This window comes from Rhinolophus hipposideros (assembly GCF_964194185.1).
Source record: "Rhinolophus hipposideros genome assembly, chromosome: X".
NCBI lineage: Eukaryota > Metazoa > Chordata > Mammalia > Chiroptera > Rhinolophidae > Rhinolophus > Rhinolophus hipposideros.
The window spans coordinates 104047696-104075370 of NC_138046.1; the positions used below are offsets into that span (position 1 = coordinate 104047696).

A 27675-nucleotide genomic window follows, 5' to 3' on the forward strand; every position below is an offset into this window, starting at 1 on the left:
CACGAAACTGTAAATTCAACTCAGTGAACATTTGTTGATAATTTACATTGTCCTTAGTCTTTTACTTGTTTGTTCCTTTGGGATTCAGAGATTTTCCGGTATGGAATTTACCACCTACTGGGTGTTCTCTGTTTGCATTAAAATGTATGAGACTCAGTAGTTTGCATTTAATACAGAAGTCTTACATCATTCCTCAATTTAGGATCACTTTTTAGGAGTATGATGCTTTTTTTCTGCCTCAGTCCTTTCAAGAGTGTTCATATATGTTGTCTTCATAGAAATTCTAACCTCTTCTTTAACTAAACAATTTTGATTTCTTTATTCTTCATATTTACTGTTTGATCAATTTTTTTAACTACTTTTTTAAAGACATTTAGCAGGTCAAATATGATATTTGAATCTATTCTGGTGGTATTCTTTTAAAAATACTTCCACAAAGATAATACTTAAATATCTTGTATTTGTGGTCTTAAATTTTTCTTCATGAAAATTTACTCAGCTTGTTACTATAAACATTCATTTGAAATAGGCTGACAAATCCATCTTTGTATCATTTTGAATTTGGATCCTTTTTGCAACCATACTAGTAGTTAGGCTACTTAATTCAATGTAGAAAACATGAAATTTCAGGATCATTAATAAAAATGTCAAATAGTAAAGTGTCCATAACTGCTTTAGGTTTCAAATAAAACTCTAGTTTTCGTTCTCTCCTTAATCCATAGGTTAATAAAATACTTGAAGAGATACTTTATTTTCACTTTCCATATTCTTTTCCATCAGATATCTGTCAGTGACATTTTCTACTTAGCAATCAATTTGAATCTTTTGGCTCCAAATTTGCTTAATATATCTAGCTTCTCTCCCTTAATCAACATGATTTCCAAGAAGGATAAGAAAAAAACCAGTCTTTGAGTTCTAAGTATGTTCTTCTTAAATTTCAATAGTATAGTTTTTTCTATGCCTCAGAAAGTATTTCTTAAACTATTTGAATTTGAGGATCAAAAGCTTTATATAAGGAAAAGGAAAAGAATGAAAGTTATCTATGGAGTTGAGTTTTGATAATACCAATTCTTTAAATTCCTGAGAATTCATTTTGCAAAGGTTTGCTTGACTGAATCTTCTTTTACTTCCTAAAACTTTCAGTATAGTAAATGTATTTTGGGCCTAACATCCTCTCCCTTGAAATTCCTGTTCTAGTGAAAAGAGCACTAGAAGTCAGGAGACCAAGAATCTAGACCTGGCTCTTCAGTTAATCGCTTAAGTGCAAGCCATGTAAATTCACAGGTGTCTTTTTCCTTATCTGTAAATGAGTTGTGTTGGAGTAGATGAACTCTAAAAGTTCTCCCAGCTCTAAAACTGTGGTATTGTATGTGGTGTTTTGGGTTTAACCTTATTTGGCTCTCGACAGAAGTGCAGTGTTTCATTTTTTTAATATAAAATGTACTTTTCCTTAAAATAAATAAATGGCAACATGTATGTATGTGCATATCTGTATGTATCTAGGAACTGCAGAGGTCATGAGAATTGAGAAACGTTAATAGATTATTTCAAAGGCAATAATAACAGTGTTTTAGGCTGATAAAATAATTACGAATTCTGTATTTTAATGGAAAACTACCTTATTATATCTTAACATTTTAAAAAGAGGGAACCTGTTATTAGTTTGCTTACTGTTGACTGGAACATCTAAAATGTCAGTTTGTTATTACCATCTTTGTGTATGTGTATGTCACTCAACAAATTCAGATCCTTAAGTCATTTTGAAAGTTTACCAAGCTGCCTTTCATTGGGTAAAAACTTGAGACTAGGAGTGTGAATGAATTTCATTAAGGCAGTGGAGACCTGGTTTTATGTTAAATTAGCGTAACTTAGGCAAAGTCATGGATCCCTAATTGAAAAAGTGGACTTTTGAAAAAAACTTTCATAATGATAACAGTTGAAGTTATGTAGGGATAACTGGTTAAAAGTGAAGGCTGCTTTAAAATTTTTACTTTTGTGACTAGGGATTTTATCATTCCTCCTTTTGTTGTTTCAGTGCCTTTTGAAAAACTAAAGCGTTAGTATCTTCATGATTAATGATGTCTATTACTTACTACTTGTATATTGCAGCAGTTGTGGTGAATCCAAGATTAGCCCGACATTTTAATTTGTTCAGATCAACAAGTATGAAATGAGTCCTTGATTTGGAGTCAAAACTTGGGATGAGTCAGTGTTCATTAGTAGGGACTTTATATTTCTGTAGCAGTAGCAGTAGTACGAGTCGTGTGAGCTAAATGTCTGTAAGACAATACGAATCATTTGAGATCTGCTTTTCAGGAGAGATGAGCATGAAGCTTTTTGTGCTTAAAATACTGTTCTCTGCTTATTCTAGAACGGTCACATATGCATAACTCTGGCAAAACTATTAGGATTTGTTAATTTTTCCAATGTTACTTTTACCATATTTTTCCCCTAGAATAACAACAATCTTGAAGCCTGTTGCCGAGCCCTTTCCCAGGAGAGTAGCAAGTACTTATATATGGAATACCATAGTCCAGATGACAGCAGAATGAATAGAAATCGCCTTTTGCATATTAACCTGGGTATCCATTCTCCTAGTAGCTACCACCCAGGAGATGGTGTGCAACTAAATGGTGGTCGGACCCTGGTACATAGCTCAAGTGACGGACACATTGATCCTCAGCATGCAGCCGCAGGGAAACAGCTGATATGTTTAGTTCAGGAACCACACTCAGCTCCAGCTATTGTGGCTGCTACTCCCAACTACAATCCATTTTTTATGAGTGAACAGAACAGAAGTGCAGCTACTCCTCCTTCCCAGCCACCTCAACAGCCATCTTCCATGCAAACCGGAATGAATCCATCTGCTATGCAAGGGCCTTCGCCACCAGCACCTCCTTCTTACATGCACATACCTCGGTATAGTACAAATCCAATCACTGTTACAGTATCCCAAAACCTCCCTTCTGGACAGACTGTACCAAGAGCTTTACAAATTCTTCCACAAATTCCAAGCAATCTCTATGGGTCTCCTGGTTCTATTTATATCAGACAGACATCTCAGAGTTCATCAGGAAGACAAACTCCGCAGAATACACCGTGGCAGTCCTCACCTCAGGGCCCAGTGCCTCTTTATAGCCAATGTCCTTTGCCTGTTTATTCCCATCAGCAGAACTATCAACCTTCTCAGTATTCTCCCAAACAACAGATCCCTCAACCTGCTTACCATTCGCCACCTCCTTCCCAGTGTCCTTCACCCTTCAGCTCTCCACAGCATCAAGTGCAGCCTTCCCAGTTGGGCCACCCGAGCACCCATGTCTTCATGCCACCCAGTCCTTCGACTACTCCACCCCATCTATATCAGCCAGGCTCTCCCTATCAGAAACAGGGAAGCCATTCAGTCGCCTATCTCCCCTACGCAACATCTAGCTTACCCAAAGGATCCATGAAGAAGATAGAAATTACAGTGGAACCCTCTCAAAGACCTGGGACAGCAATGAATAGGAGTCCGTCACCTATCAGTAATCAGCCGTCTCCACGGAATCAGCATTCACTGTACACAGCCACCACTCCACCTTCAAGTTCTCCTTCAAGGGGCTTGTCCAGTCAACCAAAACCTCCATTTAATGTTAATCCTGTGTATATTACGTATACACAGCCAGCTGGACCTTCATGTGCTCCATCCCCAGCTCCTCGGATGATACCAAACCCAACAACAGTTTTTAAAATTACCGTAGGCCGAGCAACGACTGAAAATCTTTTAAATTTAGTGGACCAAGAAGAACGTTCTGCAGCCCCAGAACCTATTCAGCCAATTTCAGTGATTCCAGGCTCTGGGGGAGAAAAGGGAAGCCATAAATACCAGAGGACTTCTAGTTCTGGATCAGATGACTACGCCTATACACAAGGTAATTCTAGCCCTTTTATTGAATTTCATCTTTGTAATGGGGTGGCAATCTCCTACTCAAAATAAAATAACTTATATTAGCTATTAAGAGTAGGGTTAGTGCTTGAGAGTCATCTACAGACTTTCTTTTAAAATATGAAAATGTTGGCATGCAATAGTGACTTAATAAGACTGTTTCTAGGAAGAACATTCATTGGGAGAAAAATATAGAAAAGTGAAATTGGTATTGTCAAAAACACAAACTACAGAGTGGGAAAAAGAGATTCATTGAGGGTAGTTCATCAAGGTGCAAGAATTTAAATGTTTTCTAAAGAGGATGGCCTGAAGGATATAATGATATTTATAAGAAGTGGGATTGGTAATGAAGAGCATTGTTAGTTAATAATGGACCTAAGTAAATATAAAGGAGAATAGTTTTTTAAAAGTCGATTTAGATTGTTTCAAGATATCTGAGAATGTAGTGTTCTTTCAGTGGATAAGAAGGGAGGTTAATTATGATTGTAATTCAATGTGCCTGGTATTGAGCCTGTTTAAAATTCACAGGTGTAGTTAAAGAAAATCTTAGGGAAACTAAGGACGATGGAACAAGAGGGACGGATAGATGATATTTTGGCAGCAGTTACAAGAGCTAAATTAAAGCAGATATGGAGGCAGAATAGCATTAGAAAGACGTGAGAGTAAATGCCAACTCAAGTTGGATGACAGGGTTGCTTACAGGTGTTTTATACATTAGCAAAGCATATAGGAATTTCCCCGTCACTTGTTCGATGTTATTCTCTGCAATGACTTTGTCTGTAATGCTATAGCCTTGCTGTTACATCAGCGAGCAAGGATGGAGAGGTTAGCAAAGCAATTGAAACTTGAGAAAGAGGAGCTAGAGCGGTTGAAGGCTGAAGTGAACAGGATGGAGCATGACCTGATGCAGAGACGACTCAGAAGGGTCAGCTGTACCACTTCGATCCCAACGGTAAGTGATCTGTGGGGATGTGTGGCTAGGAAAGTGGGGACACTGGCTGGCTATCCAGGACATTTGTTTTTCTTTTAGGTTCTGTTTCTGGCAGTTTTTTTGTTTTTGCTTTTAAAACAATGGTTGAAGGACCTTTGCCTTCAACAGTGCTCGTCAAAATAATTTGTTACTTCATTTTTCTCACGTGTAGGAATTCCATAGGCTCATCAGTATTTTCAGATACTGACAGTTATAATCAAGCTATAGCATCCCATGTACAATAAATTCCTTTTTGTCAAAATCGAAAAGTGCACCCTGACCAAATATTTCATAAATTGTTCTCACGTATCAATTTATTCTCCTAAGTATATTGTATACTTTCCCAAACATTTAAAAATTATTTTTCTAAGTCCGTTAATTTAAACGAGCTACAGTGAGATCAGTATGAATTTTGGGAGTGTTGACTATAGACTCTTTGAAGGCAGAGCAGTTTTGTTAAGTGTAAATAATTGTACAAACTGAGATAACAGCATTGACAACAGTCCTAACAGGAGCTGCTCTAATGAAAGGATTTGGATAATGTATTTTTAACATGTTGGTTAATGTTTATGAGAAGTCTCTAAAATCTTAGGACATCACAAGCTTTCTCTGATCCAGCCTATCATTTCACCTTTTAACACTCATTCAGTCAACGAGCCTGTTCCACAGTTTATAAACGTGGTCCCATACTAGGTGTTTAGTGCATGCCTGCTAGTGGGAGCAATAGATCCATCAACAGGTAACTGTAATACCGTGGGGTAAGTGCTCCGTTTGCTGACGGTTACCGAGAGGACTCATACATCAACTAGTTTCTGTATACACTCAGTGCACTTCTCTGCTCTCACATTCCTCCTGCTGGAATGCTCTGGATGTGAAAATCCTGTCCGTTCTTCAGGGCTCAACTCAATCTCTGCTTTTTCCACAGAGCCATTGCTCATTTTCTTACCCTCTCTAAACGAAGGGTAATCTCTCTCTCTGAGTTTACAGGTTTAGAGAAGTGGGCATGTATGTATGTCAGGCCTGTTGCAGACAGCCTGTCTACAGCTATGCCTCATAGAAAAGTTTTTAACTGAGGTTCTTGGCTTCAAAGGAGATGTATGAATCCCTGAAATTATATGCAGTTTCAAATGTGTGTTTATGTGGGAAGCAGGTCTATAGCTTTCCTCTGATTTTCATAAAGTTATTAAAGGAAAAAGGGGAGGAACCACTGCCCTAAACGGTGTATACTATTGCTGTATCGGCAGAGAGGAAAAGGGAAGGGATTTTAGAAGGAAAAATAACCTGAGGTAATGAAGGCTTGAAGTCAAGACAGACTTTCAGGAGGCAGCAATTAATAGTTCCCTCAGCGAAGCTGAGACTTCTGATGTCTTAACGGGTTAATGTGCATGGGTACAGTGGTGCTTAGACCTTGATCACTAGGTTGAGGTGTTTGAACTTCTACTGGTCATTGAGAACCAGTGGGTGCTATTGGGAAACAGGCATATTTAATGATATTTTTCTAATATTGACTAAATTCCTAAGTATATTCAATATTGGAAGTGAGGAGGGAGGGTATTAATGGAAATTACAAAGCTGTTTTTAACTGAAAGGTGGTATTTCAGCCTCATTTTTTTCTCACTCGAAATCTTAATTGAATTCCCTGAGGGGAGATATTGAAGAAGTAACTCATAGGAAACCACCTATGGTGGTTGAGCACTTTGGAGTCCTTAGGTACTTGTGGAGCATAAGCAAAGTTTCTTAGCATAGAAGTCATTTTCTCTAACATAACCATACAAGCTTTGATTAGCAACCTCTTGGTGTGTGACGATCCCTGCCAAATTCAAGCCCTGTTGGTTTTTCTGTTGTTGCTGGAAGTAGAGAACTAGCTAACGTAGCATGGGTTAGTGCTTCAGAAAAACCCCGATTTTAAATGAAAGCTTTTATTGATGAGACTTCTGTAGAAAAAGAGGGAAGTTGGTGAAACTGCTGCCCTAGGCTGTACTTACAGAGACTTTCAAAGGTAACGTAAAATGGGTGGAATAGTATAATGAACCCCCACGTAGCCATCATCCAGCTTCAGAAATTGGTAGTTCATGTGGTAATATTTGAGAGATGAGAAATTTGAGTGTGTGATTCCCGTGTGTTTCTGCTGCCAGGCCTAGAGTAAAATGGAGGACTATCAGGACAATTGTGGTTAAGATAGTGAACTCTCGATTCAGGTGCGAATTTGCATCGTGCTTCTGTTCCTCATGTGTCACTCATACACCCTTGGATAAGTAACCTTCTCTATGCCTGTTTTCTTATCTGTAATATGTGTGAGTACCCATCTCATGGGATTTTTGTTTGGATTAAATAATAAACAATTTATGTAATGCCCAACAAATAGTAAATATTCTTATAAAGTAAAGGTTAGTTGCAAGATACTGGAAAAATCTGCTTGAGATACAGAAATCTAAAGCATTTTATAGAAATGATTTCTTTTAAACTTTAGGAACATGCATAACACAAGGGTGTATTATATGTAGGGAATTAATCAGAAAATAAAGCATGTAGCCAGAATTCCCTTTTTGTTCATAGAGCACCGTGCCGTAGTTGAAAGAGTGCCCACATAGGCTCTGGAGCCAGAATAGCCCTGGCACTCACGGACTTTTCTGCAGTTGATTTTCCCTATCCAGAAAAGGGAATTATAACAAGTACATTTTAATATTGTTGTCATGCATGTAAAATGCCTGGCTTGTCTTAGGTGCTCAGTAAATGGCTATCCCTATCATTGTGTCCCATGCTTCTAGGATTACCCAATATAAAATTGACTTTTTTTTGCTCTAAGTACATATTGCTATCTTCGTGTTTTCAAACAAATTAATTTCTTATCAAGCAGTGTATTAAAAAAATTGCTTAGAAATGTGTGTGCCTAATGAGACTGGAATGCACATTTGTGAACAGCTCTGTGTGCAGTTGCAGAAACTTACAGGAACAGTGACACAATCTTCCTAAGGAGGGCAAAAGTGCAAGATGCATGATTGCCGTCATTTTTCTCAATCTACCCTGTTTCCCTGAAAATAAGACCTAGCCAGACAATCAGCTCCAATGCGGCTTTTGGAGCAAAAATTAATATAAGACCCGGTCTTATTTTACTATAAGGTTTTTCTCCCATTCATCTTGTTCTAATTGGGTGTTTGGACTAACAGCTTTGAGTCCCAGATGCATCACTGGGGCCAAGTCACCAAAGAACATCAGCGTTCTTCCACCCTGGTCTCTGTGAAACAGTTGCTTCAAGTGCTGAAACAGTTGACTTAAGGTGTTTCTGCTACCTTTGGGAAAAAAGCTTAGAATTTTTTACTTCGAAATGTATTTTACAAACTACTATAAATGAAAACCAGTCTTGAAACCCCTTCTCCACGCAAAACTACTTTTTGAGACATGGTAGTAACTTTTCAGAAAGCTTTTTCCTCTCAATTTAATTAGAAGCTATGAAAAGGGCAGAGGAATCTTACAGATAAACTGTTAGGTTAGTGAGTTCCAGTGGTTCTACTGTCTTTGGAAATGAGCCTGTTGACGAGAGCTTTTTGTTGTTATAAGCAAATTTGCAGTAGCCTCTTGACCATGATGCGTATTAAACTACAGTCAAGTATCATAATAGTTAGTTACAGAGCTCCACTATTCAGGGCCACCGTAGTTGAAACCACCACCACCATCAACATCTAGGAAGGATCAGCTCCTTCAGGTACTTGACTTTCCTGATAAGATTCTATGAATAAAATAGGTTCTTTCACATGTTCCTAGGAAGATAGCATCACTCTTTGAAACCCCTGAACAAGAGCTTTATCTTTAATATAATGTTCAGATATGTTTTGAACTCTTTTACTATTGCCTAGTAGACATGGTATAAGCATTTTACATGTTAATGTCATATGGTTTACCCATAGGAATGAGAAAAGAAAAGCAATCCCTCATAAATAGTTCTAAATGACTTTTGTGTTCCCCTAGCATTCTAATGGATTATAGCTCTTATATATATTCTGCCTGTAATAGCACTTATTTTCAACTTGATACCTACTAATTTAGTGGGAATTCCCAGTTATTCTGGTAATACTTCCTAACAGCATAAGATCTTGCATTATTGTGAATTAAAATAACCCTTTTTGCCCATTTTTCTACATTCTTACACACTTAATTTTTAGCAAAATACATGTTTTTAACAGAATAGAATTTTATTCTGTCTTCCTATCCTAGCAGATTTTTATCTTTTACTTTATATATCACCTTAGAAACTTAATTAATACCTAGACTGTGCTGAAAGCTTTACTACCCATGCCTCTGGAGTCTAAACCCTAATTTTATTTTTTACTGTACATATATGTCAGGGAAGCTAAGGCTTCCAAAAAGCTTTATTTAACTGAAGAATAGGTCTCTCTGCACATTTCAGTGCCTCATATATGCCCCTGAAAGGCCTAAAGTGTAGGCTGAGCTGGAAAGGTCAAGGCAAAATTGGGGGAAGAATGGAGTCCCTTTGTTCCTGAAAATTTCATGACCTACATTAATTGCTTCTTTTGACCTAGGAAAAAGATTTCTATGTAAGTTTATATAGAAGAGTTCTATATAAATTCTGGTTCTACTGATTACTAGCTTTTATAACCTTGGGGAAATTACATAACCCGTGTCTCAGCTTCCTCCTGTATAAATTCAAGGTGATAGTAGTACTTGAGAAATTGTTTTGAGGAAGGAATGAGAGAATTCTGGTGAACACAGTACCTGCCACTCAGTAAATGTTAATTAAAATCAGTACTGTTGTAATTTTTACCAGCCTGAACAAGTTAAAATCATGGATGTTGCTTATTTAAAAGGTTGATACGTATAGTCTCCCTTACCATAAAAACATAGAAATAAAATATTCTCAGTGCTCTGTGATTAAAATGGTAGTATTTTACAGTCTAGTATTGTAGCCTGCCACGTTATGTGCAGATTTTGTTTGTATGTGGCCGTACTGATGTCCCCATTTTACCTGATTACTCCTTGAAAGTATAACATATAGGACTTCTTAAACATGCCCTCTTATGGACTAAGGCCATATTCTTGGTAATAACCAATCAGAACAATTAACATGAATAGCAGTTCTTAAATGTTGGGCTTGATAATGACTTTCCCACAATTGCTATTTTGGGTCCTTTCTTACTAGCCTGAGGAAATGACAAGATTGAGAAGCATGAACAGACAACTCCAGATAAATGTTGACTGTACACTGAAAGAAGTTGACCTCCTTCAATCTAGAGGTATAGACTTGATTATTTGGTAAACCATAAGTAATAGTGTGGTGTTTTAAGCTGCTTAAATAGCGATCATTTTGGTTTTAAAGATTTAAGAGGTAGTTTTTATCCATTGTAAGATGATAGTCCTGGTAAAAAGATCTCTCCACCCCATCCAGGGTCAAAGATCAGATTTGGGGGATCAAAAAATAGTTTTACTTTGGCAATTTCATCAAGTTCTTATCATTAGACTGTTCTATGTTGTTACTCTGTGTTTATCCTCTTTTAGTCATTTACTGTAAATATTTTACAAGTTGATGGGTTTTAATTCTAAAACTTAGTAGGTTCATATTATATGGTAGTCATCTAAAATACTTGTAAAAAACAGGGATCCCAAATCAGAATATTAAATTTCTGTTTGAAAGTAAATTTCATATGCCATTTTTAATTTATCTTTTCTGGGTTTTTTGTTGTTGTTGTTTTGCCTTTGTTATAGAAATGCACTAACTATTACAGTAGAAGCTCTCTTAACTGACTTTCATTGACTCAGCTCACCAGGTTAGAGACGCTCTTCATTTCCGATGCAAAATATACTGACCGAGTCCACAGCTGCTGCACACTCATGATAAGAGGCTGTATTCTGGCATGTCCGTATACTATTTATTGTTCCCATCAGTGGAATTGTCTGCTTACCAAAAGTCAGTTGTGCCTGTTCCTAGACCCTTTTATGCCAGTTACTATACTTCTGAAATTTAATGTTTCTTAAACTGACATGAATGCAGGAGAAATAAAAACCAAAGGCAAATGCTTTTTCAAGACTCAGGCAAATCAAATAGGGACTAAATTAGCTAGAGTGAAAATAACTGAAGAGTTAAGGGGGGGAAATCATAAAAATCTAAAAAGATTCTGTCCTCAAATTAAGTGTTCTTAAAGTAGCTTTCTTGCTCCATTCTAACAAAGTCAAAACAGGAAATTATGTTATAGATCAGGGTTTTCTGCAAACTAGCCTGCTTCGTTTTGCAAAGTTAAGTTTTAGTGGAACATAGCCACGCCCATTTGTTTACATATTGCCCATTTGTTTACATAGTGTTTACATATTGTTAGGCTGCTTTTGTGCTTCAACACTACAGTTAAATCCGGGCTTGCAACAGAGGCTGTATTATCCACAATGCCTAAAATGTTTATCTGGACATTTACAGAAAAAGTTTGCCCACCCACTTTAGGTCATCACGGGTGTAGTTTATATAAAGAACACAATATAGATTCGTCAGTCAACAGACACATACTGCTATGTTTCTATGTTTTGCTACAGTAAAGTTGACATGTAATTTTTCTAAACAATTCCATTTTATAAATGATCTTCCCTCCTTTTTTACTGTCCTTAATTATGAAAGCTAAGAGAGTTTCTACTGTATTTTAAGAGTATATAAAAATACTCCACTGCCAGTTTTAGGCAAGGTTAAATAGTAGAAGCAGGGGAACCCAAAAGATATGGAACTGTCTGAATAATAGAAGTACATTTGAATGTGAAAGTTGAACAACCTAGTCAGGTGCCCTTAAAAATATTTCCAGAAGCCTAGTCATAGTAATTCTTTCATTGCTTAAAGCTAGTAGGCTGTAGAAAGAATTACCATGCATAATGTGGGGTGTTATACAAACTATTGCTGCTGCTGTATTAGGAGAAAGAGTGCATCAATTTTTTTTGCTTGTGTTCTTTGAAGCAAAACAAGAAACACAAACATTTGGTTAGGATATTTATAGTAAGCCTTATGGGTCTAGAAATTACATCATCAGCTATAACTTAAGTAATTGAAGAAAAACATATGCAGCATCTTAAAGCATAAAAAGATCCAATTAATATATCAGATAGCATTGTGGTTTTCATGAGCCATCATAGGAATTATTTTCAGAAAGTCATCTTAAAATAGCATATCCAAATGGGTAAAAGCATTTGTAAGAGGACCTGCAAGGGAAACCATGATTAAGATTTTATAAGCAAGGAGCTGTTTTTGGTCTCCATGGGGCAACAAAAAGCTGGTGCGTAAGGATTTCTAAATCTACTTTCATAAGGAGTCCAAATGTATCCATTTTATACTAAACTCTACTGTTCCATGCTCTGGAAAAATTTTATATGAATTTCCAATCTAAACTTTTAAGCAAGAGAAGGAATCTAAACATTTTCGGGGACATTTACACTGGATGTAAATCAGTGCGTGATTTGATAAAAAGCAGCTTTAATGTTGGTTATTGTGAGGAAAACTGTTATTGGGAAAAAAATTAAGTCTGGAACTATCAGTACCATATAGCATCCTCTGTAAATAGTGTGGGTACAGCTATGAAGCTTAACTGGAATTGCGTAGAACAAGCAGGTTACAGTGATAGGTTCACAGACGTGAGTATAGGACCCAAAGCTGGTACTGGATCAAAACTGACGTTGGAGGAGTCATGGCAAGAGATGGGGTTGAAACAGACACTATATCAGGGAAGACACTAACTAGATCAGGGAGTGAACACTTTAAGAGAAGTGAAAGTTTTGTGGCAAGACAGAATTCTCAGGGATTGTTCTATTATTCTGAAATTGGCACCGTATCATCTTTTATCATTGATAAATCTGTAGGTGACACTTAAGATTCTCCTTGTCTTGACGATACGAATCCATGAGCTGCTGATATAACAACTTGATAAATCTTTGTAAATTTATATATTTGGGTTCTTCCACAGTTGAATTTACGATAAAATTTTAAGGTAAATTATGAAACACATGAAAGTGAGCTTTCACTATTTAAATCTTCTTTCTCATGGTTTGTTTATTAAAATCAAAACAAACAGAGAAAACAGTTCAGCCATCTTTTCATTTCTCTCCTCCATTTACCTCCCTGAATGCGCCACATATTTAATCATGCCCAAAGGGGACTAGCTTTACAGTTAGAAAAACATTCCTTTAGGTGAACATTGTAGACAGACACACGTGTGGTAGTTTGCTTGAGTCTTTTCTCACAATGATAAAGAAAACAATTTCAGTGGGAAGAGGGTATAATGAGTTTTGAAACCCTGGAAAACTTTATTTCCCTATTTTTCCTTAACAAAAAAATTCAAATAACAGAAAGAGCCCTAACTGCCTGGTAATTTTATTTTCTTTATAGGAAACTTTGATCCAAAAGCCATGAATAACTTTTATGACAACATAGAACCTGGGCCAGTGGTACCACCCAAGCCATCTAAAAAAGGTGAGTAGGGAAATGTCACAAACATCATAAATATGAAAGTTCTTTGGGAGTTCAGTTATAGCTGAAGAAATATCTATTAACTTGTTCAGCATACAAAAAGTTACCATAATGCCTCCAAACTTCTAAAAAGCACTAAAATTAATAGCTCCTGGAATTATTGTCAAAAGTAATTAAATGGGATATACAATTTATTTTTAAGTTGAAAAAGTGTATTATATAGTTATTATAAATTTAGCCAGCACTGTAAAAGCTATAATCCTAAAAGTATTATGTAAGAATGGAAAATTTGATCTGCAGTAGATCTAAGATTATTAGTTAATTCAGAAGCTACAAAAAAGCCCTTGTGTACTCAACAGGTGAGCATAACCATTAGATCCTACATAAACCCAAGATTTGGAGGAATTGCTGTTGGATAATTGTAAATTATTCCTATGTAATATTAAAGGTATCAAAGCTCTTATTTGAATTTAAACTTTTTGTGCCCCAATCTTAATTCTCAAGACTGAGCTAAAGCATGCATTTCAGATCTTAATCCTTAGGATTTAAGCAACTCAAAATAGATCGATCATCAGATGGCCGGTTAACTCAGTTGTTTAGAGCATGGTGCTAATAACACCTCTGAACACATACAGCAGGGAAGAATGTCTTACTTGAAAAAACATTAGGGTGTAACATGTTAGAAATCTCATCATTATTAATGAGGGAATGTATAAATTCTGTCTACATAATGTTACCTGACCTAAGTTAAATTACGTAAAATACTCTGTACGGAGCTTTAAAGTACATTCTTTTACAAGTTGCAACACAGTATCTGTTCTTTTTTTTAATTAAAGTTTATTGGGGTGACAATTGTTAGTAAAGTTACATAGATTTCAGGTGTACAATTCTGTAATACATCATCTATATATCTCACATTGTGTTCACCACCTAGAGTCAGTTCTCTTTCCATCACCATATATTAGACCCCGTTGTCCCTCTTCTAGAGCCCCCCCGTCCCTTTACCCTCTGGTAACCCCTAAACTATTATTGTCTATGTCAATCTGTTCTTTTTATTGTTCAATACTACCATGAATATTTCATCTGATCTGCATTTAAAATAGCCTACTGATTTCTAAAAATGGTACAAAGAAAAATCTTAGTGGATGACTACCAAATACCTGATTTGGTGCTGAGGCAACATTATATATAGTTTCAAGCTGAAAGTCACTGGATTATATATCACTGATCACTTTATCCACTTGGATTAATATATGAGTCTTTACACATAGTGTCTACTAAGGAAGCATTAGTACCTGTTGGCAATCCAACAGATAAACTTCAGTTAAGTGATTCGAGGGCTATCATGGAGGAACCACCCTATTTAAGGGAGTGCCTTACCAAATTGATAAGAAATGGTGGACACTATGTCTACCATTAGCTACCTCATTAGCATAAACTCTCATGTATGGTCTGAAGGGCCCACCATAAATAACAAAGACATTTCTATCACTTGGGAAATTTCAAGATTTGAAGTCTTGAAATTTGTCTCCCAGGAGCTGGGGACAAAGCTGGACCTCTTTGGGCAAGGTCAAATTCTTTGCTACCTGATAGTTGAAGCTACTCCTTAGAAGGAAATTTACAGCTTCAAATGCTAGTATAAGACAAGAAGATCTCAAATCAATGACCTAAAATTCCACCTTAAGAGAGTAAAGGTAAGAAAAGTCAAAGATAAACAAAAATCAATAAGCTCTAATATCAACTGATCTAGGAAAAAAAGAACACAAATTACCAAAATGAGAAATGAAAGATGGGTTATCCATTAAAATAACAAGAGAATGTGATGAACAGCTATATGCCAATAAACTCAACACCTTAGATGAAATGGTCACATTCCTTGAAAAATGTAACCTACCAAAACTGAAAAACAAGATGAAATAGGAAATACTGTGTTTCCCCAAAATTAAGACCTAGCCAGACAATCAGCTCTATTGCATCTTTTGGAGCAAAAATTAATATAAGACCTGGTAAGACCTAGCCGGACAATCAGCTCTCATGCGTCTTTTGGAACAAAGATTAATATAAGACCTGGTGCTAAGTCTTTTTTTCGGGGAAACACGGTAGTACTAGCTATATATCTATTAAAGAAATTGAGTCTATTATCAAAAATTTTCCCACAAAGAAAATTCTAGACCCAGATGGTTTCACTAGTGGGTAAATTCTAGCAAACATTTAAGGAAAAGATAATAAGTCTTACACAAACTCTGAGAAAACAGAGGAGGGAAAGCTTCCCTTTTTTTTAATGGAGTCAGCAGAACCGTGATTCCAAAACCCAATAAAGACATTACCTACCCACCCCTACAGATCAATACCACTCATTAACATAAAAGCAAAGAAATCCTTCATAAAATATTTAGTCATGACTAAGTTGGACTTATCTCAGGAATGCAGTATTCAAGTAAAGGAGAAAAAGCATATGATCGTTTCACTAGATTCAGTTGACAAAAGAGCATCTGACAAAATTCAACAGCCATTCTAGATGGTATCATTATTTGCCAAGAAAATCTAAAGGTACTGAAAAACAACTATTGGAACTAGTAAGTGAATTTAACAAGGTCTTGGGATGTAAGGTCAGTATACAAAAAAACATTTTTATACCATATTAGCTAGCAATTTGAAAATGAAGTAAAAGATACCATCAAAAAAATACGATTCATGAATAAATTTAACCAGATACGTACACTGGAAACTAAAGAAGACCTAAACAAAGAGTAATATACCATATTCGTGATTAAATCAATATTGTTACGCTACCTAGTCTTCCCATGTTGATTTGTAGCTATAATGCAATACCAATTGTAACTCCACTAGGCTTTCCTTTTTTTGGTAGAAATTAATAAGCTGTTTCTGAAATTGACGGGAAACACAGAAGACAAAATATCCAAAACAATCTCAAAAACGAAGAGTGAAGTTGAAAGTCTTATGCTAATCAACTTTAGCACTTACTATAAAGCTACAGTAATCAGTATGGTACTGGCATAGGGATTCAAAGAAATGGATAATTGGAAAAGAATAGAGAGAGCCCAGATGTAAACCCTCACTTACACTGCCAGCTGATTTTTGACAAAAGTACCAATGGAGAAAGGGAAGTCTTTCCCACAACCAGTGCCAGAAGAACTGGATATCCATATGAAAAAAACAAAAACAAATTTTGAGCCTTACTTCAAACTATACACAAAAATTTGAGAAAGGTCATACACACCTAAGTGTAAGAGCTAAACTTACAAAGCTTTCAAAATATAGAATATCTTTGCAACTTAGATGTAGATAAAGATTTTTAGATAGGACATAGGAAGCAATGAAAGAAAAATTGGTAAATTAGCCTCCATTGAACACTATTAAGTGACAAAAGCAAGCCACAGACTGGGAGAAAATATCTGCAAAACATGTGTCTGGTAAAGAACTGATACCACAACTATATAAAGAACTTCTATGACACACAACACAGTGGAAAAAAAGGGCAAAATATGTGAGCAGACACTTCACAAAGGAATGTATATAAATGGCCAATAAACACATGAAAATGCTCAACTTGAGCAGACATTAGGGAAGTGCAAATTAAAATCCTGGGATACCATCTCACACCTACCAGAATGGCTAAAATAATGTCCTGGCCATTTCTTATAAAAACCATTCACCTGCCCTAATAGCCCATCAAGAGAATCTACAGTATGGCTCAAAATGACATGTTAGAAGATTCATACCACTTTTATTCATAATAACCAAAAACTGTACATAGCCCAGGTGTCCATCAGCAGGTTAATGGATAAACAGACTGTGATCTATTCATATCATGGAATACTGCTCAGCAATAAGACTGAACTACTGATACATGAATCTCAACCACATAGAGCCAGATGAAAGAAATCAAATACAATACATACTGCGATTCAGTTTATATGAAATTCTAGAACAAGCTAAATTAATATGATTAAAAAAATGTCTCTGGAAGTTGAGGTTGGGGATTAAGTGGGAAAGGGCAGGGGTAGGTTTTCTGGGCTGATGGTAGTATTCTAAGTTGGTAGGGACTTGGAATATTGAGGGGTATATGCATTTGCTAAAACTCATAAAATGATACATTTAAAAGAGGAAATTTCTTGAGGTAATGTGATAGATCAGCTGCCTGGAACCCATGTACTCAGTTTTCTTGCAGTGGCGATACAGTGTTGCAGATATGTCATTCTGCCTTCTGTCTTTGAGACCAACGCTATGTACCGTGTTTCCCCAAAAATAAGGCCTAGCTGGACAGTCAGCTCTAATGCGTCCTTTTTTTTTTTTTTTTTTTTTTTTTTTTAAATAACGGCCTGAGCCCTGTCTGCACACATGAGAGCAGCAGGACTGGGCAGCGAGGAGGAACCACCATAATGCGTCTTTGGGAGCAAAAATTAATATAAAACCTGGTCTTATTTTATTACAATATGATATAATACCTGGTCTTATATTAATGTTTGCTCCCAAAGACGCATTAGAGCTGATTGTCCAGCTAGGTCTTATTTTCGGGGAAACACGGTATTTGAGGTGGGAGGTTCCTGTTTGTTTGGCATAGTTCTCAGCTGGGAATTATGCAAGGCTAGCATTAATGTGCCATTAATAACAAGCTTCATCTAGTTCTGTACAAGTACCTTTACACTAAAAAGGCTCTTTTCCCCATGGCACTTTTAATTCTAATAAAATTTGCTAAAACTAATAACAGATGTATTAAATTGGTTTTCTGTATGAAATCAATTTTGTTTTCTTTTAAACACAAAAAATTTAAAGCTTTTTAAAAATTTTAAATGTAAAGTTTTAATAAAACTAAATTGGCCTTTCCTGAAAGTTTGTCAGTACCACTTAAATTTAAAAAGCAAATAAAATGTAAATAATGGGTAAAATTGTTTTATCAGCTAGAATAAATGTCTTGGGGTTGTTACAGTTACATGCTAGAAATCCAAGTGGAATCAGGATGTTTATCTGAATAATAAGTGCCATAATTAAAGAGAGAAGGAGAGAGAGGAAGGGAGACAGAGAAAGCTTTTTGCGCTGTCAGACCCACACCCCACCCTCAACCCTGCCATTACGTTGAGAGCACTGACCTGGGTGTCCCAGGAGTTGAGCGCTGGTCCTGCTGGTCTTCACCACCTGACCTTGTTCAGATCCAGTCTGTGCACCAGCGAGGTCATCAGCCCTATAAAATACACAAGCTAAGTAAGAAGGGACAATGAGAAGAGGTATGTGATGCTATAAAGTACTTTACAAATCTAAGAAATAGGAACTTTACCACAGTCTCTTAGGAGCCTAAGGAAACATTTAACTCTGCTTTGGTTTCCTCTGTCTGATAAAGGAGTGCTTTAGTGCCTAAGCACTGATTTCCAAAGGTGGATTGTACTAAGGGGCTGCTTATGGACTTAGAACTGATTACAAAATGTAGGATCTTTTATTGGTTCTTAAGGGCAAATAATATGAAGTCTGCCACTTTTTGTTTTTACTTAATACAAAGGACTACTTACTAATAACCTATAAATTAATAGACACAATATTCTAGTAAGAAATTGGGATGCTTGTAGTCTGTTGAAAAGTGTCTCCTGGGCTTTTGCACAGGTAGGTAACTGGACTTTATGAAATGATTGGGGAGCATATGTTACCAGTACATAGATTATTCTGAGTTGGTTCTGATTTTAAGTACTGTTTTTGTTCTTTAATGTTACCATTATTGTAAATGGGTTCTTTTGTTAGCCTTATATGGGTAGTGTACTTCTAACCCATAATTTTCAAATAACTATTGCTTAATTAGGGAATTGCTAAAGTGTAATCTCCCAAATTTTGCTTTCACATAGACATTTAATTGCTGAATTTGTACCCCTAACCCACTATAAAGTGGAAAACTGGTGAAATAAGGCATTTATTCCAAGCAATTGGAGAGGATGGGAAAAGAGCCACTGCTCTGTATAGGTTGTGAAAGCAGTGTTAAATATGGCACTTGCCCCCACAGGAAAATTAAAGGTAACATCGAGTATTAGAAGGGGTAAATACCTGTGCGCATCCCAGGAGCGATTTTTGTGAGCCTGTCCACTGTTCTAAATGAATGGCTTGATCCCTTTTTCCTGGCGTCTCATCTTCTGCAGACTCATCAGACCCCTGCACAATTGAGAGGAAAGCCCGAAGAATCAGTGTGACGTCCAGAGTACAGGTGGACATCCACGACACCCAGGCAGCATCTGCAGATGGTTTGTACTCGTGTGTCCTTTAAAGACACGTTAACCCACATAGAGTTATAAGACCGACTTTTTACTTTAAAAAATTACTCTCTCTACGGAGTTTCTAAGGCTGCACTGTCCAACAGAAATATAATGTGAGCCACACACATAATTTAATATATTCTAGTAACCCACATTTTAAACAGTGAAGCAAGTGAATTTTAATATATTTTCTTAATCTACTATATACACGGTGGTATTGCAATATGAAATTGATACAAAATTATTGTGAGATAGTTTCCATTCTTTATTTCATACTAAATCTTTGAAACCTGGTGTATGTTTTACACTTAACAGCACATCTCAATTCAGAGTGGCCACAATTCAAGTGGACACCATGGTGAACAGATTAAGATAATAGTATCTAGAAAGCAAGGCCAAGTAAATGAAATAACTGGAAAGCTCTGGACTTTATAACTTTTCACTGAAGTTTTCTAATGCTTGTTGAAGTTTATCGTGTGATTCAGTTAAAATAAGGTTTTTAGAAATATTGTACATATTTGAGTTTGTGCAAGTATTCTACTTGATATTTCTTAGGCTGGGATCTTTACACCCAGTTATAAGAACAAACCAAGTAGCTCTCCCTCCCTGAGTCTCTCTCTGTTCGAGTCTGTTTTTTGGGGTATCTCTTTCTCTGTCTGCTACTCTAAGTCTGTCTGAGTCTCTTTCTCTCAGAGCAAACCAAGCATGAAACTACATTACACTTTGTATAGTTGAAAAATTCTTCTTGCTTTACCATTGGCATATTTCCTATTATTGGAAAAATAACAGCTCTATTGGAAACTTAGAAAATACTTAGAATTTTTGAAAATTTTAGTTGCATTCTTTTGAGCATTTTGTCTTCTGTAGTTTAATTACTATAAATATAAACAATATTGATTAAATTGATAAGTGACATTTATGAGGATGGTCATTTTTATGGAAATTTAACCTATTAAAGGAAAAACCTATTTACTTCAGCTTTTATTTACATATAACTATACATTGCCTTTTGTTTTTATTTTCCATGAGGCCTGAAAATCTTAACTTTGTGAAATATTCCATTAAAAAGATTTCACACCTATAAATCAAATGAAAATAGATTCTTCTATTTAAACAGTACTTTCCTAGGATGAAATGAGCAGTCTTTTTTTAGGACCAACAATAATTTAAATTAGGTACCTTTTAAATATCTTTTTTGATAAGTTACTTCAGAATAATTTCTTTTTCCAAATTAAATTGTTGTAGTACTGAGGGGTAGAAGAATGTGCCACTCCAAAATGTGCCTATTTTGAGAAACTGCAGGTGCAAGAGCAGCTCTGAAAACAAAGTAGAAGTTCCCCTTTTGTAAGAGACATTTACATGTATAAGGCAATCTCCATTTGTAAGGGTGTCTCTTCGTACCTGAGAAGAGTCTTGTGACTAAATCTAAGAATTTTAGCAATGGAGAAAGGCAGCTAGTTAAATCTACATAACAAGCCTTACCCTCATTTCCTGGGCTTTTCGTGGTAGCCTTCCATAACCGGTTCCCCCCAACATCTTTCTTTTGTCTTTACCTGGAGATGGTATTTATGGAAGAACCTCAGGCCTTTTCCGGGAGTTATGCAGTTTTCCTGGGTCTCACCCTTGTTCACAGGCGATAATCCATGTTTATTGAACTTGTTTTTCTCCTGTTAATCTGTCTTTTATTACAAGGGGGCCTCAGCTAATAACTCAGAAGGGTAGACTTGTTTTCCTCACTTACAGTACTAAATAGTGAAGAGAGTTCCCAAGTATTCTGAATTAATTAGGTTAAAAGAGGTTTTTCAGTTATGTAGTTTCAAAAAAAGAGGAGTTTGAAAAACCTTTTCATGTTAAACATTTGTACTGCCACAATCTAAAATTTAAGGCTACTTTTGGAATTAGCATAGAAAGATGGAAGGTAACATATTAAGGGTTTCACATCTTAAATTTTGTCACTCTGTGATAAATACTTCATGAAATAAAAAGTCATCTGCCCTAGAGAAGTATTGTCAGTGTTTGGTTTGGGGGGCATTTTGTTCTTTTAAAAGGTTTTAACAAGGTGCTTGATAGGACGGAGGAATTGTAATGGTGGCACTAAATCTTCTCTTTAGAGATTTGGACTTCTGGTATAATTCGATTTAACAAGTGTAATTGAGCTTGGAACTTTCTTTTCTTTGCCTCCTTTCCATCAGATCTTAATGACTATGTTTACTATATACAGAGGGTGCCAAAAAAATGGATGCACATTTTAAGAAAGGAAAACAACTATTAAAATTGTAATAATATATACCGGTAACAAAAGATGAATACAAGTCCTGTGTATACATTTTTTTTGGCACCCCTGTATTTACTATGCAGACCAGTTTTAATGTTTCTATTTACTTCCGGCCTTGCTCGCCAGGCCCGGAAACGGAGAGGTTTTGCATCTGTGTGGGATCCCCTCCTGGCGCCGACCTTAAGTCTACATAACATACAAAGGTTGCAACAAGCACCTTAACTGCACCCCACCCCATGGACAAAGCCGAACTCAATAGAAAATTCCACTACAAGCCAAAGAAATTTACATCCTGGTTAGAGAAAGTTTTGGAAAATATAAAACAAGGCAAAACAGACTCAACGCAGTAGTCTCCAGCAGACTCTTCCCAGCCGACCCTCCTCTTCCTTTAATAAATCTACCTTCTCTGTCTCTACCCGCCTGGTGAATTCCTTCCCGACCCGAGAGCGAGCAGCCACAACAGAAAATATTCTTAACCCCGAATGGTAACTGATTAAAACTTTCCCAGATCTGTTTGTTTTGTTACCTGCTTATAGGAGGCTGCTTACCTTAGATCATAATCTCATGTCCAGCTCAAAGGGAAGATTTCCCAATGTTTACAAGTAGATTTTCGCAGCCTCCTGACCTTCAGATTCCAGGGTGAGTTCCATCTGGAGGTTTTTCGCCTTCTAGCCACTGATCCCACTTTCAGTAGGGACTGTTCCTAAAAGGCAGGATTTACAAACTATAGAAGCAAAGAGTCTTTGAGAGCACAACGCCACAGAATGAGGACCTAGGAGGAGAAGTTTCAAGGTGTTTTTGCTGTTGTTGTTGCTTTAATAAAATCCCAAAGACCAACCTAAGGTTGCCAGCATTTTATATTGCCAGGTATAGCCATTTTAAACTAATATCTGAAGGACAATGTAATGCGAAAAAGGTAGGAAAGAATCTGAGAATACAAGAACCTTTCATGATAAAACACGTGCCTATTGTGGCACTGAAAGTCTCCTGGAAGAAGGCACACATTTAATCAGATGTTTAAATACAGTGGGGCTGGTACTGTGGGCACGGGGTGGGGGTGGGGGGGTCACGGCAGGCTGAAAATGGCAGAATTCATTGAACGTGCTATATAACAATTCTCATTTTTAAAATTTGTCTGGAATATAGCATAACTATCTACTATGTGTGGGTAATGAACCAGGAAGTAGTCTATGCTGGACCTAACAAATTGTTTAGAACAAAGTAGAACATACAGAGGGCACCCAAAAAATGCAGAAGGTGCCCCAAAAATGTATACGCACTTTAAGATAACATCACTTAAAATGTGTGTACAATTTTTTGGCAGCCCCGGTATATCATCAAATACACATCATCAGCTTTGTTTGGCTGTGCATTTCCAGTAGCTTTCACATTAGGTGAGGTGGAAGGTCACATATGAAGGGTGTCACATCTTAAATTTTGTCGCTCTGTGATAAAAGCAACCCTCCCTTGCTTCGGGGGGGTTGTTTTCAATTGCCCTTTGGATTATACTTGGAAAAAACTCAGTCTTTCTTTCAATCCCAACTTCCCTCAGAGCATCTTCCTGGCTCCAAACAGAGTCCTCGGACACAAGCCCGAGACGAGGACTACGAAGGGGCCCCGTGGAATTGTGACAGCTGCACTTTTCTGAACCACCCAGCACTCAATCGCTGTGAGCAGTGTGAGATGCCACGGTACACCTGAGCGGTACACCTGAGTGCACAGGAGTCCGCACCGCGGGGAGAGTGAAAAGACTTCGCGCACCCATAAGAAGAAAAGGAAACCGTGGGAATTTTCATCTGCCCAGCCTCTTCATTTCAGATTACACAGGGGGGAGGAGGAATGACGCGGAGGCTGCGTGAGCTCACTAAAAAGAAAAATGGGGAGGTTTGTGGTTTTTTCCCTTAACTCATTACATACAAAATGAGAGACCGAAAGGGATACTTGAAACAGAGAAAGGATTCACTCCTAAAAGAATGTACACAGAATTGAAGAGCTCTTCTCTGGAATCCCAATTGTTCAAGTTACTGCTGAGTGGCCCTTATTTTATAAACTAGAACTTTGAATCGTAGCGTGACATGTTACAGTTTATGCAGACAAACTGTGAATTCCCAGAGCAGACTTACCTGGTCACAGCTCTCTGGAAAACCAAGGCTCCCCATGCTTCTTCCCGTTGCTTCCTATTAAAAAGAAGAACAGGAAAAAGCACCCAGAATATGATTTGGGGAGCAAAATAATAAGGGTATTTGTAATTGCTGCTTTTTTCAGGGGTAATTTCCAACACACAAACAAGATGTTTTAAAATGTGATTTGTAGCAGTCAGGAATTAGTCATATTGTGCCCTTTGTTCAAAAGTACAATCAGAGGGGAGAAGATCCCTTTTGCTTATACAGTGATTCACCAAGCTATTATCAGCACTGGTAACTAAGACCTAATTATGCCACATAAAATCTATTAAGTTACTGCATGCTTTTATTAGGTCCTTGGTTTTCAAAATAACAAGTCCTTGCAAAGTAGGATTGTATGAATGACCTTCTTGTAAAACTGCGCTTTGCCAACAGCACAGTGGTTGTATGCCAAATGTAAATCCATTCCAAAATCCATCTGGAAGTCCTGATCTCAGCTGTGCTTCTACAGGAAATATTTACAGAGGGCCTTTTTTTTTTCTTTCCAATTTTGTGACGAATTCATGTTTACAGCACAGATAATATTTTGTGCCATAATCCTAACTTAGATGAAAAAATATCAATATTAGTTGTTCAATAAATATTTATTTGCACACATGTTAACAAACCAGTGTGAGGGAAATTACAGTTGGCCAATGTTATAAAGTTGCACACTGCGTTATTTAGGGAAAAAGAGAAGGCTAGTCAAGAGATTTGATTAAGAGAAAGGTAAATACAAAGGACTTCAAAACTAAGAACTTATAACACTGAGTTTGTTCAGGTAGTTCAGGTGATACTAAAGCACTCCTTTATTTAGGAAACCAGAACTTTAGGGTGTGAATAACTGAAGAGATAGAAAATCGTGTGATTCAGTAGAATGCACCACTGAAAAATTAGTAATAGGACATTTAATTAAGGTCTCTACCATTGCTGAGAATTGGATTTTGGAAATCTTCCCCTTATTTGAGTGAATATAAATAGCAATAAAATCGCTAAGTTTTCTAATCGTTAAAGATTTCACCTGCAGTTATAACTTTAGGAATACCCACTCTCCCACATCAATGCATACACACACGTACACACACACACACGTACACACACACTTCAAGCTGTCATTCTAATTTGGCAGTAATCTGGCAGACCTATAGAAAAATAGGTTGCACTTGATAACATAATGAAACCAAAGGCATAATAACTCATCCTAGTTTTCCATCAAAATCATACTTTCACACTCTACCTACAACTTTGAAAACATTTTTTTCACATGGAAAATTCCCTACAAATATCCACTTGTCTCACAAAGTAAGCATGGCTATGTAATTACACTGATAAAACATCTCTAGTACAACTGTGAAAATACTGGTGAGAAAACAGTACTTGGACTTAAAAGCACTGACCTGAAAACAGCATTCTTTAAAGGCTTCTGTAACACTGGTGTCCGTCAGTCTCCAATAACAGCCTATCAGTCCTACTGTCCTGTAACACGCCAATGCCTTTGCCTTTGTGTGCTTTCGGATCTCTTTCGCGATGGTCCACCCCACTTGGTACTAAGTAACAATTCAGGTGGAAAACATACACTGCTGGGTATTCCAGCTAAAGGTTTACCAGTTTTCTTAGTGATATGCTGAAGTGGCAGCAATTAACTTGGCAGTTGTCAGTTGAGAATGAAAGTAGCATGTATGAAAACAGTTTGATGCTTTATGAAAACCACGTAGATGACTTTAAAACTACTGCATGAACATACACATCCAGGTTACTAAGCTGTTACACATTAAACGCATGGTTCCAGTTCTTCGGTGATATATCTAGTCAATCATTGTTTTCACCTGCCAGGGAAAGTGAGAAACCAGTCTATTTGATAGGTGTAGAGAGGGTGGGGTATGAGACATCAGAGATTGATTTTAAGGAAGTTTTTTTGTGTGTGTTCATTTCTGCTTGTGCACAAGTTTCATATGCCAATATAGGCTGTATCCCATTTTTAAAATAAGCAGAATTATTTGATATGTTTAACTGCGTCTCATATCAACTACCTTGTATTTTCAATTAAAGTTTATTGGGCTGACAATTGTATCATATCAACTACTTTTGTCTGTGACCAGTTTGAACAAGAATTCAGTCAACTTGCAAGGTGCCTTTTCAAAAGGAGCTCCTAGTCACACTGCCATGTGCAGACAATTGGCAATATAAGTGTGGGATACAAATGGATGGTGCCTACCTCCTGAGGGGCCTGTGCTCTTTGGATCAGTTGGTGCAGTTCTTTTTTCTAGTAAAAAGTTTTCTTATTTTCTTCTTAAAATGTTAGTTTGATGTATCTGGTAACACACAGACCTGACTATACATTTTAAATTAATTCACTGTTTTGTAAACTGGGTCTTTAGAAGAAAGCACATTTACCATTTTGTTATAGTCCACGGCCCCTTAAATTTTGGAGTAGGTCTTAAAAGTTTAAAGCGGTAATAGAGGAGCCTGAAACTTTTCTAGGAAGCATTGTAAGATGTTTCAAATTGATGATAACCTTGTTTGGGAGAGTGTAGAGGCAGGGAGTTTTAAAGAAACAAAGAAATGCATTGTAAAAAAAAAAAAAAAAAAGGTAGTTTTAGAGCAGATTAAGGATGGTGGGGAAAGTGTTGCTAATTTGTTTATTTCCCTGAAAGAAATGGGATGAGTGATGAACAGTTTAATAATTTTTAAGGAGCTGGTCTCAATTTTAGTACTTAATTATTTTGTCATTGCTTTGTCCCGGTTCAGTTATCTAGGGTTCATATCCAACTTTCTGTGGCAACTCAAGTTTTATATAGTATTTTAAAAGATAATTGTAATGTCTTTGACAGTATAAACAAAAAGTGAGAGTATAAGGCATAGAAAAAAATTGTCCTTTGAAGATATCAATGATGTATCCTGGAATGTGAAGATGTCCCTTTATAGTTGAAATTGATTTATTTTAATATTGTAACCATTGTTCAGACTTTGAGTGAGTTCATGTTACATGTTACAGTGTGCGTCTGTATTATCTGTAGACAAAGACAAATGACAATTGAAATGTTACTTTAGGCACTGTCTGTGTTGCACCACTACTGTATCTTCTTGAAAGAATTAACAGTATTTTCTTATTGTAAAAGTTAATTATGATGACGTTTTCACATTCACCAGACATACTTTTTTTTTCTTCTGTATTATTTGCATCCCCAAATATTTAAAACAAGTAGATTTTGCATGGCTTGGGCATTCAGAGATTAATAGAACGATGACACAATTTTAATTTTTAAAGCCATGAAAAGTTGCTTTGAGACTGAGCAATTCTGACTTCTTATTTATAATGACACCCAATGTCCATGTTTCCCTACTGTAAAAGAATTGATCAGTTTCTTCATTAAAACAGCAAAAACTTATTAAATCTTGTAAATATCATTTCTCTTAGATTTCTGTGTATGCTGTGAATCAAATTATTTTGAGGTGAAATTGTACAAAGGCATTTTCAAAGGCTATGCATGCATCGTACCTCCAAACAGTACATATTTGGAAAGTCAACGATTCCTCCAAAATAAATTAATAAACTAAAAGCAAACATTACATTCTGCATCTTTTCTGTGTTGTTAGAAATGGTTTACAGTATCCAACTTGTCCTAGTTCCAACACTCATATTTCT

At 36.6% G+C, this 27675-nt stretch overlaps 1 protein-coding gene across 2 annotated transcripts in view; it reads left to right on the forward strand.

The window, feature by feature from the left end:
• TAB3 (TGF-beta activated kinase 1 (MAP3K7) binding protein 3) overlaps positions 1-27409 on the forward strand; it is a 54423-nt gene extending 27014 nt beyond the window's left edge. Inside the window, exons 4-9 of one of the 2 annotated variants that reach the window (XM_081043573.1) lie at positions 2456-3908; positions 4714-4874; positions 10048-10141; positions 13258-13341; positions 19479-19580; positions 23420-27409. In XM_081043573.1, the coding sequence (XP_080899699.1) occupies positions 2456-3908; positions 4714-4874; positions 10048-10141; positions 13258-13341; positions 19479-19580; positions 23420-23568 (2043 nt within the window). In that variant the 3' untranslated portion in view covers positions 23569-27409. The remainder of the gene's footprint in view (positions 1-2455; positions 3909-4713; positions 4875-10047; positions 10142-13257; positions 13342-19478; positions 19581-23419) is intronic. The other variant, XR_013992979.1, reaches the window with a different exon arrangement.
• Positions 27410-27675: the final 266 nt, after the last annotated feature.